This window comes from Struthio camelus, chromosome 27 (genome assembly GCF_040807025.1).
Source record: "Struthio camelus isolate bStrCam1 chromosome 27, bStrCam1.hap1, whole genome shotgun sequence".
Taxonomy (NCBI): domain Eukaryota; kingdom Metazoa; phylum Chordata; class Aves; order Struthioniformes; family Struthionidae; genus Struthio; species Struthio camelus.
In genome coordinates this window covers 30,240-47,632 of record NC_090968.1, presented here as the reverse complement: position 1 = coordinate 47,632, position 17,393 = coordinate 30,240, and the positions used below count along the sequence as shown (strand labels likewise).

At 57.5% G+C, this 17,393-nt stretch overlaps 1 protein-coding gene across 1 annotated transcript; it reads right to left on the bottom strand.

Annotated features, from left to right (window-relative positions):
• Nucleotides 1-728: 728 nt before the first annotated feature.
• On the bottom strand, nucleotides 729-16,790 carry LOC138062405 (E3 ubiquitin-protein ligase Topors-like; the record flags this gene model as incomplete). The annotated part of the gene is made up of 2 exons (XM_068920485.1): nucleotides 729-747; nucleotides 15,766-16,790. Coding segments are annotated over 2 exons (1,044 nt in total), but the record flags the coding sequence as incomplete, so codon positions are not given.
• Between the last annotated feature and the right edge of the window lie 603 nt (nucleotides 16,791-17,393).

Sequence of the window (17,393 nt, the reverse complement as noted above, 5' to 3'; positions counted from 1 at the left end):
AGGGTAGGTGGCCATGGACGATGCTCTGAGCAATCGCAGGGCACTTCAAACAGCTCAGGCTGTGTTCAGGTGTGGCCCTAGATCAAGCCCATGGCTTTTCATTGAAGGTGACGTGAACCGCTCTCCAGGCTCCTTTCCCTGGGCCTCCGGGGTCCCCACTGCCTCTCGTGGGACTGTAGGGCTCTCACTGGCCTGCACATTCATTGGTTTAGGCCTTTACCTTTGGATGACTCCACCTGATTTTGTGAAGCTCCATTCACTGCCCACCCCGAGGGCACGTGGTGCCCTTGGAGATGCCCTGTGCTCTCCTGGTGGCTCCATACTCCCTTGGAGAAGGATGGGAATCAGTCTCCAGCCCTGTCGTTTGGGAGATACCACTTGACCATTCACCACCTCCAGGAGCACTGGCTACCCACAAGCGAGAGCTGAATCCAGCCCTCCTTCCCTAACACATCATCCCATGGGCTCATCGCCTCGAGCCCATGGAGAACCCCCAAAAAGCAACAGGCCCCTTCAGGCTGAAAGCCCTTGAGCGCATTGTTGACTCCACCTTTGGAAGAAGAGCCCAACCTTCAAGCACTGCACTGAGGAAATCCCCATTTATTACAGAGAAGCCCGCTCTGACACAGTGATAGAAACAGTGTATCTGTCCCTGCCAGGAGTCCAGGCCTTGCCCCCGCCTCACCCTTACAGCCGGAAATGTCCCGCTAGAAGGCCCTATTCCCATCTCATGAGAAGACAGGACTCCTAGACAGGGCCAAGAAGGGAGTTACTTTCCTCATGCTTCAGGGACTGATTTAGAGGAGGTAAACAATACATTGAGAAGGCCCTGGCATGAAGCGGGATTCCGTTCCATCCCGTGCACTCCACACACTCTCAGGAGGGGGGATTCCCCTGTCCCCAGTTTTGGTGAGCACAAAATGGCTGTCTGCATGCCAGCTCCTTGTCTAAGCTCCCACTGTAATCAGTGGAGGTGGAGGGAGGGAGGGAGGGAGGAGGGGAATCCGCCCTGCACACACCAACACCTTTGAACTTCTGAAGGGACAGCGGTGGGCCAAGACGCGTGCAAGCGCCTGCTTGCTCTGATAGAGCAACTATGAGACCCAAACCCTGCCAGAGCATCAGCTGGCCGTGTGATAATCAGTGTCAGCCTTGCCTGCAAGTGGCTGTCAGGTTCACAGAATCACACAGAAGCACGCAATGGCCAAGCCTGGAAGGGACCTCTGGAGATCATCTAGTCCAACCCCCCTGCTCAAGCCAGGTCCTCTAGAGCATGTTGCCCAGGACCGCGTCCAGGCCGGTTTTGAAAATCTCCAGCGAAGGAGACTCCACAAGCTCTCCGGGCAACCTCTGCCAGTGCTCCGTCACCCTCACAGGCCTCAAAAGTTTCTTTTGAGGGAATCTGATGTTACAGGGGGTGTTGATTTAGCACAATGATTCAGCAATGCCCTGAGAGCACAATTCAAGTGTATCACAGTACAAGTGTGAACAACATCTAGCTAGACAGTTCAAGCACAATACCAATCACAATACCAATGTGGTTGCCATTTCCAGTCTCAGACACGCTCAGCGTCACAACGCTGGTCAGGTCTGTGTGCAACAGCTGCGGTTAGTGAGCTGCATCCTACACTGTCCTTGCGATTCATGGGGCACCTTGCCCTCTGAGCCTTCTCCCATTGTAGGCGTTGTTGGTCAGTCACAGTAGGCTCTCGCAGGAATGACCGCTTACTGCAAAAAAATACCTGTCACCTGAGCCTGTGCTGTGGACAAACTGGTGTCCAGGCTGGCTTCAATAAGCTTACGGCTAGGAGGAAGGAGAGCTCGGGCGTTAAGCATGAAAACTAAGGGTGGCTGCCAAACAGCACAGGCACAGCTTGTCTCCCTGAGGCTTAGTGATCTGTCCCCCGCAGATTCCCAGGCCCAAAGCGCAGCGGATCGGCAAGGCTGGACTGATCGCTCCAGGACAACACTGCGAAAAGGGTGATTATAGCGCGTGAGGGGTCTGCCCGCTGGAGCACAGCCCCTGAGCTTCCCGCGAGACAATAGCTGTGGGTAGCTGGCATCAGCGGGAAGCTCCTCTCTCTCAGCTAGCTGATAGGGGGAGTGGGTGTTGGCGTGCTCTTTCTCGGTATGCTGTTGGTTGGGGAGCACGTCCGAGAACTGAACCTGCAGTGTCTCTGATCTGCATGCAAGATGTGAGAGATAGGCAGCATACCCGCCATGCGATGCATCAGCTATGGCCCACTCCAAGCTATCTCCCTGGGAAGCACACAGTGCAGGGGCCCCTATGGGATCTCCTTGTATTTGAGATGGCCTTGTTAGCAATTCTGCTAGTAGATCTGCGCTTCTGTTAGTGTTCATCATTCTGCCAGTAGATCTGATACCCGCCCATTAGTGAAGAGCCATGACATGAGTCTAAGCATGCCCCTACCGGGCTGTGCTCTGGGCAACGTGTGGGCTCCAGGTGCGACGCCTGTCCCTGCTGCCCTGCTGGCTCCTGCCGGCGCCCTGTGCCACTGACCGCTAGACCCCAACAAGGCAGGCCGGCTCAGAGGACACAGGGAGTGACTGGCCACAACTGTTGCACAGAAAGCTGGCTTGCTCTCCGTGCAAAGGGGACTGGAGGCTGGCCTCTGTTTCAGAGGAACGGCTTGGGAGCTGTGGGCCAAGCAAGGCCACCATCCCCATGGCGGGAAATGAGTCTGCCATGCATTGGGAAAGGCGTCTGCCTGTCTGCCCCTGCTGCCACAGGGTCCCCAGTGGTTGGGCTCTAGCGCAGAGCCCTTTTGGGCCAGGCCAGCTGGCATCTTGCAGCAGAGGCTGTGGGGATGAAGGGCTTCCCCAGGGCTTTCTCCTCCCATCTCCAGCCCTGGGCTTTAGGCCTCCGTGCCCGGGGAGGAGGCTGGGGGAGCACAAGAGGCGGGTGCCTGCCGGGGGGCACTGGCCACCCCTGGCCAGCGCTCTCGGGGGCCCTTTGTGACGGCCCTTTGTGACGGCCCCAACCTCTTGTGACAGCGCAGCGCTGCTGCATTGCCTCGGGCGGCTGCAGAGTCTCGCCCAGCTGCCTGGTGGTCAGACTCGTGCCAAGCTCGGGTGTGAGGCGCGGGGGGTCGAGCAAGGCTTTTGGGGCTGGTGCTGGGCTCGTGCTCTGGGGCTGGCAGCAGACCTTGGTACCGCTCGCCAGAGGCACCGCTGCCTGTGCCTCCTCGTGCCCTGCCTGGCAGAGGCGGCTGGGCTCCCACGGGGCGTGCTTGCAGAGTGGAGGTGAGCTGCGTGGGGGACGTCCAGCACGGGCTGGACCGGGTCGGGCCGGGCGGTGGGGGCGGTGGGACTCGGGGAACTGCCAGCGCCACAGCCCGAGTGTGCCTGCCCGTGGGCCAGGGCTGTACATGTGTGCCTGGCACATGTGGACTGTGGGGGAGCAGGGTGGCTGCTTCCAGCTGTGCACGAGGACATCGTTTGGAGCACACGCAATATGGGTCTGTAAGTGTGCGCGAGTGTTTATGTGTGTATATGCCGGGAAGGGTAGTGACCACGTGAGCGTCCCTGTGTGCCCGAGCACACGGGCTGTAGCCCCCTCACACCGTGCTGCCTCCCAGCGCACAGCCCAAGCCATGGAGGTGGCGGATGTGAAGCTGGCCCTGCAGCGGGTACAGGCGCAGAAGCAGGAGCTGCTGAATCTCCTGGAGGCGCTGGAGAAGGACTATGAGGCGCTGCAGGGCACAAACGCCCGCCTGACCAAGCAGGTGGCCAGGTGGGGTGATCGCGACGTGGCTGGGCGCGGGAATGCAGGGGGCTGGGGAGGTGTGCGGAGGTTGGCGGAGGAAGGGCAGGCAGGTGGGAGGGCCTGTGCCGGTGCGTGTGGTGTGATGGCACCCCGTTGCTGCAGGCAGCAGAGGCGCAGGAGAGGGGCGGAGGAGCTGGAAGGGCTGCTGGCCGAGCACAGCAGGCTGCTGGAGCAGCTGAATGAAAGCAAGGAGGAGAGGGGCCATTGCAAGGAGCTGCTGCGGTGCCTGGTAGGCGTGGAGTGGCCTTGGTGCGCGGGGCTGGTGGTGCCCCCGCTGAAGGCCTGCTCTGTGCCCCCTCTGCTTGGCTCTGAAGCCCTGCTCTGCCCCCTTCCCCATGCAGCAGGAGGAGAAGCAGGAGCTGCAGGCTGCTGCCCAGGAGCTGGCACGGGAGAACTGTGCCCTCAGGCAGCGGTGCTGCAGCAGCCAGCAGGAGCTGCAGGTGATGGAGGAGCTGCTGCCCCAGCTGGAGGTGAGCGGAGCCAGGGGCCTCTGGCTGCCCGCTGGTGCCTGCAGAGCTGGGTACAGAGGGGAGGCGCGTGCGAGGGACAGTGGCAGAGTGGGAGCTGGGGGCCGAGGGCAGCCGGGAGGGCGGAGGGCCTGGGACCCGCTGCCAGGAGCAGATCTCACAGGAGAGAGCCCGTGCCCTGCTGAGTGCTCCTCTTCCTCTCCTCTGCCGCAGGAGCGCTTGCAGGCAGCCAAGGAGGAGAGGCGCATGAGGCTGCAGGAGCTCGACGAGGTACAGGGGAGAGGGAGAGCTGCGCTGGCAGCAGTGGGGTGCCAGTGCTGGTGGGGTGCCAGTGCTGGCATCGGTGCACCCCTCAGCCTTGGCCAGCAGTGGGCCTGGGGAGGGCACTAGCCCCAGGGGCCGTGACTCCCCTTTGGCTGGCCTTGTCTGTGGCCAGCCCTCCCGGGGCCCTGGGGCGGGGCAGTTGCGAGGGGGCCGAGCCCTGGGGCTGGAGGCGGAGGGGGCTGCCCAGCTGCCAGCTCCACTGGTGGCATTGCTTTGTGTGCCCTGTGAGTTGCAGGAGCAGCAGCGCTCGGCCCAGCTGAAGCAGCAGCTGCGTGAGCAGGAGAAGCGGGCAAAGGTAGTGCCAAAGGGGCGAGGGCAGAGGGTGGTGGGCGCCCACTGGCCGGGGGCTTTGGAGGAGGCTGCAGCAGGCACGTGGACCGGGCCCCTTCTGTCTGCCAGGTGCTGCGGGCTGAACTGAGGCCACTTCGAGAGGAAGTGGAGGAGCTGGAGCTGGAAAATGCCTAGTGAGTGGGCACCGGGGACACCTCTCCCCACAGGCGCATGCAGCAGCTCTGTGCTGCAGCTGGAGGGCCAGAGGACGCCAGTGCCGGCCTCGGGGAGGGGATGCAGGGGCTCTGTGCAGCATGTGGCGGGACAGGAGACCCCGATGGCTGCTGTGGGGCAGCAGTATGTTGCGACGGGCAGCCCCAGCGGCCATGGAGGTCAGCGCTCGCCCAAGCAAGCTCTGTTGCCTGCAGCAAGCAGCAGATGGAGCAGGAGCCCGAGGTGGAGGGGTCTGTGCTGCCGGAGCTGCTGGAAGCAAAGCTGGTAAGGGGGAGAGGCAGCGCCAAAGCCTGCAGGAGCTGGCAGGGTCTTGCTGGGGAGAGGGGCGCCATGCAGCCCCGTGTGGGTCCCACAAGTGTCCCCGCTCTGTGTTGGCCTGCAGGAGAGGCAGGAGCTGGCAAAGAGATGCGGCATGGCTACGTGGCTGCAGTGAGTTGCCCCTGGGGTCCCTGATGCCCTGCGGCTCACGTGTGGGCTGCTGTGCAGCGAGCGGGCTGCGGCCTGGCGGGTCCTGCTCACTGGCTGTGGGCTTTGCAGCTGGGAATCACGCCCCGGCAGCGCATTCCTTGCGCCAAGCTTTCTTCTTTCTGGGCTCCTGGCGGCTCTTCTGCAACCCTCCACCAGGGAGCGACGAGCAGTGCGTGTTGGGGGGTGGGGGCGCAGACGGTGGGGCTGGCTGAAGGGGCCCGCGTGGCCCAGCGGTGGGTGCAGGGCAGGAGAGGGTTGGGATGCACCTGCCCTGCGCCCTCTCCCATGCCTGCGCTGTGCCCCAGGAGACTCTGCACGCTCTTCATCTGCCTGGAGCTGGTCGTCGGCTTCGTGCTGGGCGCCGTGGTGCTCTACGCTTCCCAGTATGACCAGGAGTTCCTCTACCGGCTGCTGCTGTGGCTGCTACCCGAGCAGAGCTATGCTCACCTGGTGTACGTGCTGGGAGAGACCCTGAGCCTGTGGAGTGAGGGGCTGCTGCCTTCCTGACAGCCGTCGCCCAGCCCCACGTCTCCGTAGGTCTCGGCCTCGTGGAGCCTGCTGGGTGCCCGCTGAATAAGACGTCCTCGGAGACCGCTTTGGTGTGGTCGAGTGTGCTTTGTGCGCACGCAGAGAGAGGCCCTTGGAGCCCCAGAGTCTTTTCACATGGTGGCCTTTGTGGGCAGGGGGTGATTTGAGGTGGTTGTTGGGGGGGAGGGGGTTCAGAGTTTCCTTCCTTTGGTGTACTCGGTGTACTTTCCAAGGCCCGGGGTTGTCTTGTCCCAGGGTGTTGAGCAGGCAAAGGCGTCCGAGCCTGGAGACGGCGTGTGAATCGAGCAGACGTTGTGGACTCGTGAGGGCCACCGTGCCCCGCCATGGTCTTTGCACTTGGCAGTGTCCCTGAAAGCGGAGCCCAGGTCCTTGCCCTTCAGCTCATGCACCACTTTGGCCAGCACCAGCATGCTCTTGCTGACCATCTCCAGACAGGGGATGTCCTCCAGGCCCCTCATCAGCACCACCACAATCACCCCCTTTTACTTCCTCAGCCGCAAGGCCGAAGACACACAGGAGCTTCTCATTACCTGGGCCTCCCCTTCCTTCTCTTCAGCAGCCCAGGCCCGGGGCCCTGCAGCGCCAGGTGCCACTGCCCTCCCCACCGCCGCCCGAGGCCGGTCCCCCGCAGACCCGCACGTCACAGCTCCGAGCTCTCTGCTCTCTCCACACGCGGCCTCGCGGGCGGCTCCGGCTCCTGCCCTCACCCCAGCAGCGTGAGGCCGGCCCCGGGGCAGTGGGAGTTGTCCTCCAGCGGAGCCTCCGCCAGGAAAGGCTGCTGCCGCTGGGCCCCGCTCTGCTGGGCTCCCCTGTGGGAGTCGCTGGAAGGGAACTGGCCCCCGAAACCTGAGCTGGGCGCGGGAGCTGTTTGCCACCCTCCGGGGGAAACGGAGTGGTGCTTTCAGCCAGTGTTGTAGCGCGACAGGGGCAGAAAGGCCTGGAGCTGTGAGAGCTCCCATCCCCATAACAGTTTCCTTTCGAGGTATTTGATGCTACATGGGATGTCTGATTTAGCAGAGCGATACAGCAACAGTCTGAAACCACAATGCAAGTGTACACTTCACAAACTCTAGCAGTTGCATTATACAGTTCCATCACAACACCAATGTGATCCCCTTTACCCATTACTATCATGGGCTCACTGTCACAACGCTGGGCCTCCCCAGTCGCCAGGAAGGAATACGTGGGTTGAAGCCAGCTCAAGCCCGTTGCTCTCCTTTGCATCAAGAACTTTTTCAAACCCTTTACAGGTTAGGGCCCGTTTTCTTCCCTTTGTTTCCAATGTTCCTCGACACAAATGTCCTTAATTCCTTTCGCCCAGGCCCTTGCTTAAACCCAAATGGTAAAGACAGAGCAAAACCCTCTGCTCGAGGTGTGCATTGCTGCTGGAGACGGAGCTAGCTAAGCAGGGGTTCACGTTTCCTTGCTTCTGCCTTCTGTGCATCAGTGTTTCCTGGCTATGGCTGCTTTAGGAAAGCCAAGACTCCCCTGTTCCCTTCTGAATCACGAGGAGAAAATGGGTCTTGCCCTGTGTGATCAAACGGCTTCTAACGCACCAAGTGTTTGGTAAAGAAGGACAGAACAACAGTCTCTCTGGTCAAGAGTGGGTATTGTTACTTAACCCTCTTCTCCTCGGGCTGACCTTTGTAGTGTCTCTGGCTGTTTGCAGTAATGGTGAGTGACAAATTCTGTGTGCACCTTTGGGTGCCCTGGTCTTAAATTAATGCAGACTTTAGGCAAGACTCTTAAATAATCCCTTTGTAACTGTTTGGGGGGGGGTGTGTATGGTATTTTGTTTGTTTGTTTATGATGGCAGAGTTTCCAAAGCAAGTAAGCAAATTGCACCTTTTCGGGACAAGCCAAGTTCCCTTGTTTAGATCAGGTTCGTGTCTTCTCTGGAGCTTCTCTAGAAAGCTGAAGGCATGGAACTGTTGCAGGTGTCCTGAATCGTCCCCTGCAGGGAGGTCAGGTGTAATTGGATTGCTGGCAAACAATTTTCTTCTCTAGCCAGCAGTTTGTCAGAATGTCATGTGCACACATTTGCTATTGTCCCCATGAGCTGGGTTTTTTTCCTCTTTTCACTGTTTGTTATTTACGTGGTAGTTGACAAGTACTTTTTTCACATGTCTGTGCCATTGTTATGCAAAGCTATGAGTTTTGTAATTATTTTGGGGTAGATCCTGGAATCTGAGGAAAGGCTGTTGGGTGGTACAAAATGACAAGCTCTGCTTGTGAGGCAGGAGCAGCATCCCTTCTTGCAAAATGACTAACTTGGTCCAGTGTGGAGTCTTGCAGTTAAAGCCCCAGCAGATGCCGTGCTCCAGTCCTCGTCAACTTTCACATGATAGTCAGAAGGCCTCTTTGTCCGAGTTGACGCTTCCTACTCAGCCAGTGCGTATGAGGAATCTGTCTGCGTTGTCCCTCATAACCTGAGAGCCCCATACATCTAATGGTGCTTGAAAGCTGACTCGTGGTTTTTCTCCGAACACTTTCCCATCTGTCAGTGCAGACATCAATGTGGTGATGCTTGGGGCCCACTGCGAAATGATCTGGTCAGGTACAGAGTCTCTTATCACCATACTGGCTTGGGTGCCTTTAAAGCACAATGAGCATGGGCTACCCTGAGTGTTGGTTGTAGGTCTCTCCCAGGAAAAGGCGGATCTGTGTGTCACGTTGTGATCTCTCAAATTTACAGGACAGCGTACTTTGTGAAACCAACTTTAGTCTTATGAGCTTATTAGGTAAAAAAGAAAAAAAAACCCCAAAAGCAAAGAAAGAGTGAATCCTTTCTGTGCAGACTAGCCTAAGTCATTAATTCTGTAGTTACTTAATTAGCTAGTTCACTGATTTGTTAACTCGATGATTCATTAATTCACATGCTTATGAGCAAGGCAGTTACCTAACCGACAGTGAGAGTGCTCATCCTTCCTCCGTCACGATGCGGGCATGCCCTGAATTGCACCGGGATGCACAAGAGCCTCAGCAGTGCGGCTGCTGCTGCATCCGCTTCCAAGGCTGCTTGAGTGAGCCGATGTATTTGGACCTTCCGGCTTGGCAGTTCAATCCCTGCCATGCCTATTGGTTGTTTTGGTTCCTGAGCAAGGATTTACTTAATTCCAAAGCACTTGGGTCTTATGTGGTGTTAACAAGCAGTTCCTTAAAAACCTGCAAGGATAGCAGACCTCATCCTTTTTGTCCTTGAGGATGGGGCGTATGGGTTGCTCTCCCTTTAGCCTCATGGTGCTGCTCCCAGCCTATGTCAGGCCGTAGCATGAGCCCTCCTTGCAGGGTCTTGGATGCCTGGGTTGTGCCAACTCCCCAGTATATTCAGAGCCAAAGCTTTGCTGTGAAGTACGTGGTGGCCCCTGGCACAAAGGAACTGCCTTTAGAGAGCAATCAGTAAAGCTAGGCTTTTGACCTGAGGGCAGACTGTCGGGGAGGGGCTTCCTAGTAGCAGCCTGACAGCTGAAGCGGAAGCGTGCTGTCCATGGAGGGCATTGCGTTCTTCCAAGAGCTTTGTAACTCTCCTCCTGGCACCTCCCACTGTTAGAGCTTCCAAATTATTGCAGCTCTGCAGCGTTAGCAAGCATTTCTGCATGTGTTAGCTGGCGTAACACAAATCTCTAGCTAACCTGGCTTCCTTAGATGTCTTTGCCATTGATGCCGAGGTGGGGAAGACGATTACACCAACAGCTTTCCAGAGCAGGAGCAGCGGGGTCCACTGGGTCAAACGAGCTGTTGGTTCACACTGGCACTCTCTTGGGCAGTGTTGAACAGCAGCTGTCTAGGAAGGAGGATCAGAAGAGGGCACTATATACTGATGTTTTCTTTTTTTTTCCTCCGAGCATTCTTCCAGCAGGCTGTGGCCTGGGAGCTTCCCCTGCCAGAGGCAGTAGCCCAAGGGCCTTTCCTGTATTTGTGCTTGCAGAGGGGCACCCACTCAGGCACACCGTGAATCTGTGGAAGGGCCTAATGCGGTTCCTTGCCTGATTCTCTGTCCCTTTTCTTCTTGCATTTGCTTTCCTCCTTTTGACCTCGGCAAAGCAAGGAGCACGTGCTTTCATGGAGCGCTCTGCTTGACTGGCTGGGTCTCCCTGGCCAATAACCACTAGGTCACAGCCTGTCATTTGTGCATGTAAAGTTAAGGTTTGGGTGTTTTGGCCCCCTAGATGCTTTACTTCCCCTGCAGTGAATATCCTCTGATGCTTTATTGCGCAGCCATTCGGTGTCCTTTGATCCTTCTGCAGCTCTTTTGGCCCAAAACAGGGAGATGAATGAGTGGGGTGCTTTTTTGCTTTGGTTTTGTTTTAAGCAGCCACTCTCTGCCGGAAGAAGGGAAGGCGCAAAGACATCAGAAGGCGGCGCTACAAAGGAGGCGTTACAAAGACATCTCTGTTCCGGAGTGGGTTGTTCCGCCCGGAAAAGGGAACTGGACCTCCTCCTCATGAGGCCTTAATCTGTACTACTGAGCCTAAGCTCTTAGAGAAAGCCCACAGGCATCTCGTCCTGTTCTTGATGTACCAGCTGAGAGGGCAAGTGGGCTGGGAAACCGAGAGAGAGGAAAGTTCTCCCTCTGTTTTGCATTCATTTGGAAATTCCACAGTGACTGAATGGAAGCGGCTGTGGGTTTTTTCTGGGCAAGTAGGCAGATTGTGTCTCCAGAGACAAACCCGTGTCATTTCACACGGGTGAGAGGAACTCCTGAACAGTAACAGATGCCTTGCCGAAATGAGAGAAGTGGGGCAGTTCTGTAGCTGTGAAGTGTCCGGGGCAGGGCCCGGGGGGGTTTGTAGCTCCCCCATGTTTGGTGGGTGGGATCAGGGCTGGAAGCTCACAGGGCAGAGCTGTGTTGTCTGCCTGGATTTCTGATACCTGCTTGCCAGCAGAAGCTGTGCAGTTCCTCTTGGGCAAGGGACGGCAGCCAATGGCTTTGTAATGTCTTTAGGGGAGGAAGGTGTTTAACCCTGTGACCTGTTAAAACAGGAGTTGTTTTGAGGGGCAGCTTTTCCTCAGGGGCTTGCAAGCTGTTGTTAGTGAAGGCGATGTGGTTTTGCTGGGTTGTCCTGTCTTGCCCCCATTCAGGAGGGGGGTGGGCAAAACCATGCTGCCCCCAAAGTGGCAGGTATGGGGTGTTCCTCAGATGAACTTTGTCACCTGAAAGACTTGGCAGCTGGGATGCTTAAGCGTATTTCTGCTGCTTTCTCCTAGGATTCCTTTTCAGTGGCATGTTTTTCGGGTGCGAGTCAAGGGTCTTCCTTCTGCAGGAAGATGGTGTGGGAAACAACGCCGCAGCAGCTGTGGGGAGACATGCCCTGTGAGGGTAACACTGTGATCACCTCCTGCTGAGGAACTCTCGTGTTAATTATGTTTCTGACGCCTTCTTCCAAAAAGCAGCCAGCACTCCGATTTTCCTCTATCGGCTGCAACGTAGGGATTAAGCTTTTTTCTTCTTGTCCTGCCTGTGCAGACAGTTCCTCTCTTAGGAGTTAGCTACTGCACCTAAAGTGCAAGCCCATGAGCTTGCTGTGCCCCAGCTGGTGGGGAGTGGGGGAGCTAGCCTCCTGCCAGGCTAGCTATCTGAAACCATCCTAATACTCTCCTCTAACATTAACTACCCTCCAGCAAGAATTACTATGGCCTAAGGATAACTACGAACAGTAACTCTAACTAACTCTAACTATAAGTAATAATGCTAATGGTAACTATATGATAACTATAATAACTGCCCTAAGTATAGCCAGGCAGACTAGCTGTCTCCTACCCTTAGAGAAATTACAATGACCTAAGGATACTCCAACTGCTCTAAGAATACTGTAAGTAACTACACGCTAAGACTATGATAACCAACTCTACGCTAGCTATCCTAACAGCATCCTATCACTGTAACTACCCTACATTCTCAAAAGAGCCTTGGCAGGAGCGGTGGGATCCGTTTGCAGGCTGTGTTCTCCATCGTGCCGTGGAGGTGGAGGGGAGCCCTGGGAGGGAGGTGCCCCTGCGGCCAGCCGTGTCTCTGGGAAGGACCATTTGGCCAGGTTGCGAGGGGGGCTGCCCTTGCCTCTGTTGAGCAGAGGAACTCGGATGCTTTCCCGATTCAGTGCCAAGAGTGGGGAAGGGGGGAGGTGTAGAGCTGTTGCTGTGGATGCGCCGCCTCTGCTGTTCTAGTGAGTCCCTTGTTGCCGGCAAGAGTGCTGAAAAGTCTGTGAGAGATGGGCGAGCATTTACGAGACACCACACAGCCCCTGAGCTGAGCTTCCCTGGTGAAGAGAAGGGCTGAGGAGCCCCGTGGCAGGGAGAGGGAGAGCCACTGGAGAGCACTCTGCAAACATGGAACTTATTCTCCAGCTCCTTATTCTCCTGCTTCAGCATCCCTCTGCTGCCTATAAGGCACTGGGAGAAACACGGGTGAGGTGCTTGTGCTGCAGCTTTGCCTAAGAAAGAATAACCTGCCGCTGCAGTTAGTTCTTTTGGTTCAAGCAAAAGAAAGGAAGCTCAGTGGGGCTAATGTGCTGATGTGTCCTGAGGGCTCCAGAGCTTTGTGTGGTTGTTTCCAGAAGGAATTTTGGCACTTCAAAATAAAGTTTCTTGAATTAGGCGTGATCTCAAGATTGCAAAGGCAAGTCCTCAGCAGTGAGAAATGGTAGAGACTGGAAGTCTCTCCTGCTCTGGCGAGGTGCTCTGGGACTCGGAACGTGTGGGAAGCGGAAGGGCAGGGGTCATTGGCGTAGAGCAGGGGAAGGGCTGACTGGGAGTCCAAACTCCTGGGTTCTCTCCCAGCTCCAGCGCACTGCAGGCAGGCAAGTGTGGGGACGGTCATTTCTCCCCTCTGGGCCTCAGCCAGTCCCTGGGTGTTCACTGTCAGCCCAGCGCAGTTCTGCTGCTCCGTGTCTGCTTACCGATGTGCCCGTGGACACTGCGTACCCAGCTGCTCAGCTGGGAGAGGTAAGGGAGCCTCTGCAGGACGCCACTGGTAAGGAGTCAGACTTTTTTTGCTGGCAAGGACAAGCTTTGTCTCTTTTTAAGCGTTTCTTTTCCCCCTCTGTAATCCCGATGCTGGCTCAAAAGACGTATGTCATGGTATAGAAGGGAAGCAAATCTCCTCTCTGATTGCAGGTGTGCCTGTAGGTGAAGCTTCCCCAGCATCTCAGCTGGACGAGGTTTTGGCGCCTCTGCGGAATCCTGCGGGTGAGTAGGCAATACTTTTTTCCTGGAAGAACAAGCTTGTGTTATTATTTAATTTCTCACTGCACTCCTGTTATCACTCTCGTGACTCCAGAGAAATATATCTCGATAGACAAGTGAGGGAAATCTCATCTCGGCATGGTGTTGCCTGGTGCTGGCTAAGGGAAAAGCCTGAGGACGGGAGTTTGCCCCAAATCCTCTCTGACTCACGCTGACAGGGAGCCATAGGACATCAGAGACCAGTCCTGAAAGCTAGTTGCGCACAAGTGTTCTCTGGAAGAGCTGCGAGAGGAGGAAGGGGAGATGCCGCCTGTGTTTTAGGGAAGCCGGAGCACACAGTGGCTGCTGGGTTGGCGAGTCTAACCGGCACCACTTCAGCTGGAGCTGTGCCTTTGTGCAGCCAAGGACCCCAGAGTCCCTGGCTCAGAAAGCAGGAGCACAAGAGAGCCTGCCTCCGTCAGCCTGGGCTTAGGGTGCTGCGCTGGGAGTGCCTCCCTTTGTATCGAGCTGGGAGTTCCCGTTGTTCCTACCAAAACCTAGCCAAGGTTGCAGTCCCAGGGTTTGCTTTCAGGCAGAGATGTTAACTCCTAAGTTAACATGTGGGAAAGCTGAAGGCCTCTGTGAGCTGGGAATAACATGCCCCCTGAGGCACAAGCATGGAGATGGGCTCACCTCAGTGAGCAGTTCCTCACCTCATTGCAGGGGGCCTGGGGAGAGAGGCCAGAGGCTGCATTGCTCAGCCCTGCCAACCCCCACAGCCACAGCTACGCTCACCACTGCTGCAGCCCGGTCCTCAGCAGCCATCGGACATGCGGAATGTGACACACCTCCCAGAAATGATTTTGCTCCTGCTTCAAAGAAGCTTCAAAGCAGGGTTGTCAGCCTGGAAGCCATGTCCTGGCAGGGCTAGCTCTGCCTCCAAGCTGAGGAGAGCTAGACAATTCAAGCCAGTCTTCTTGCATCCTGAGCTCTGGCAGCTCTCCAGCAGCTCACATCCCAGGTGCCTTAAGTGCGTTCAGGTGACGAGCTCCTTAGCCAGCAGCAGCACTGGTGAAAAACCCCAGGGCCAGCTTCTTACCTGGAAGGTGGCACCCGCTCCAACACCGTGGTTAGCACTGCACGCCAGCAACGCAAAGGGGAAGAAGTAAGGCACGCAAGGAGATTAAAAGCCCCTAGAGCAGGTGGGGTGAGAGCGAAAGGAGCAGAAACACGGAGGCAAGCCACTTTTCCAGCAGAGGGGAAGCTGAGAGGGTTCCTCCCCAGAAGTGTATGCTGGGGAGTTTTATGCCTCCCCGTTCTCCAGCCCAGACAGGGCCATTTGGGGAACAGCTGCAGGGGAGCTCAGGCATTTTGGTGGGAGGCCCACACACACACAAGGAGAGGGGCTCGGTGCACCTCAGGTCTGTGCGGAAAACCCACCACTTCCTTGCCTGCCAAGGGAGAGCAGAGGGTGACAGAAGGCAAGTGAGTCACGAGGGACCCCTTCACTCTCCTCAGCATTTGTCACGGCAACCAGCTGGATTGCACTGGTCTTTATACAAACCTGGCCCCGCAGTGTCCTGCCAAAGGTGCTTTCAGACAGCCATCTCCTAGAATAACTGCTGGGGGGACTGACAGACTTCCTCATCCGTGTGGGCCCTGCATCTGCCAGCGTCTAGTCCAACTCCTACTCCAAGCTTGCCCCGAGAGCCCTCCATCGCCTCATTAAGAACACCTGAACCAGTCTTTGCCCTAGCATTGCTACCTTCTCCCAAGGAGGCCACTACTCACAGTCAGCTGACTGCCAGACCTTGTACCGCTGAAGACAACCCTTGGAGGGCAGCAGTCCAGCCCGTTTTCCACTTCTTTCGGTCTTCTTACCTAGCCGCCATTGCCACAGGCTTCTCTGGCTGCTCTCGTCTCTGCTCCCTGGCCATCTTCCTCTCTCCTTCCTAACGCTGAGGCCATGCCTGCCTCTTGCTGGGCTGGGTACAGGCCTCAGGGCTGCCTGCCCTCCTCTTTCTGGGCAGCCGGGGACTCCCGGGTGAGCATTGCCTGCCGCTGCCAGGAGCAAAGGGGATCTGGCTGCAGCCCTGCACAGAGCAACCAGCCACATCCTCCACCTGCCCCTGCCGGGGCTCTGTCTCCTCCCTGGGGGCAGTGGGGCAGCAGCCGTGGCAGCTCCAGCCAGTTTCCTTCGGCATGGCGGAGCTGGGCAAGCAGCTCCCGCTGGCTTTGCTGCAGCTCCGGCTGGACCCATGGAGCGGCTGCTCATTCTGCCCAGCTTCCTTTTCCTCTGCCGCGGCTGAGTGCTCTGAGTCTGAGGAGAGCACAATGCATTCAGGGCTTCCCTCTGCCCAGGGCTTCCAGGACCCTACAAGGACACAACTGTCTGACGAGGAGTCACTGTCCTGGGGGTCGGCAGGAGCCAGCAACTCTCTCCAGGCTTCTCCTCCTGCTCGAGCTGCCCCATCATCAGAGCTTCGCCGCGGCTGCTGGGCAGACTGTGTGGCTGCGGCAAGCTCGTGGGGGATGGCGTACGAGGGGCCAGGAAGCTCCGTGAGCCCAGGGCTACTAGCTCGGGATGGGCTCTGGGCTGGCACAGGAGTCCGGGCCGTCCCTGCAGCAGCTGCCAGGCTCAATGAGGCTGAGGGGCTTCCTTCGTGCCGGCTGGGAGCACGGTAGCCATACATGGCCTGCTGGTCGTAGGTCTCCATGCTGCACGAGCAGCGGGCAAAGCTGATGAGCTCGTGGAGGAACTGCTCGGTGCGACTCAGCAGAAGCAGCTCTAAGTCCTCAGCAAAGGCCTGACTGTCCAGGTCGTACCTCCTCAGGTTTGTCAGGACAATGAGCTCCGTGACAGTTAGCAATGTCTGGTGGACTCCAAAGAGGACTCTCAGTTCCCGCTGCAGCCAGGGCAGCAGTCTCTGAATGCTGGCCGGGCTGCGGCAGAAGAAGTCTGCCGAGATGTCCTGGGGGTGGCTGCCATCGGGAGCCCTTTGCACGCGCATCCCTGTGCGGTACAGAGAGCGGCGGAAGTTCAGCGTCTCCTCCTCCGTCGCTGCCGCATGCCCCTGAGGTCTCCTGTCAGCCCTGGCCTGCCTCTGTGGGGACAGCCTCTGGCGTGGCTCCAGCAGCCCTCCCTCTCTCTGCCTCTGCCTGGTGTGCCTCCGGGTCCCCTCCAGCCTGCTGCTGTTCTGCGGAGAGGGTCGCATCTGAGGAGAAGGGGAAGGCTGCTGCGGGTGAGCTGCAGGGTGACGGCGCCTCCGGATGGCAGGGCGGTGAGGAGCTCTCCGTTGCTGATGGCTGGCAACAGAACCATCTTCGGGGGGCCTGATGACATGCTCCTGGTAGTCATCTTCTGCCACCACTGTGTGCAGAATTGATCGGAAAGCCTGCTTGCACAGCGGGCATTCGGCCTTTGTTTTCGACCACCGGAACACACAACTAAAGCAAAACTTATGGAAGCAAGGTTTTATGTAGGCCACGTTGTCCAAGGTGTCCAGGCAGATGGGACACGTAGCGTCTGGAGCTGCAGGTCTTGGTGTTGTCTGCTGCAGAGGGCTGGGGGGAGCTGAGGGTAAGGAGCTGCCATCCGTTGCAGGTGCCTCAGCTGCTGATGCTGCACTCCGCTGCAGAAAGAGAGGCCGAGATCATTGCCCTTCCTGGGAAGACTGCGGAGGGCAGTGTGGAGGGCGGACTATGGTGCAGGCAGCGGTGCAGAAGAGCCATTGGCACAGAAACCCACACGAGGCTGCTTTCAGGATGAGAAGAAAGAACACAGGCACTGGTGCCTATCACCCAGGAAGGCCTCGGTGCCCTCCCATGACAGGGAGGTGTCATGGGTCAGTCTCCTCCTAACTCAGCAAGAGAGGAAGGAAAGACATTGAAAAATGTCCCGGCTCAGGAACTGCCTAGGAATTGCCGACATCTGCCTCCCTCCTTCCTCCGGAAAGGAAGAGGTCCCTCTTTGCACCAGTACCAGCCGCATCAGCAGAGCACAGGAGGCTGGGGGAGCATGCATTCAGACAGTTCTCAGAGCAACTCTTCCTTTACGAACTGGGAGCTGCCAGAAAGCTCAGGAACCAACATGCTGCCCCCGGGGAACGTGGGCATCCTTGCCATTCTTGGGC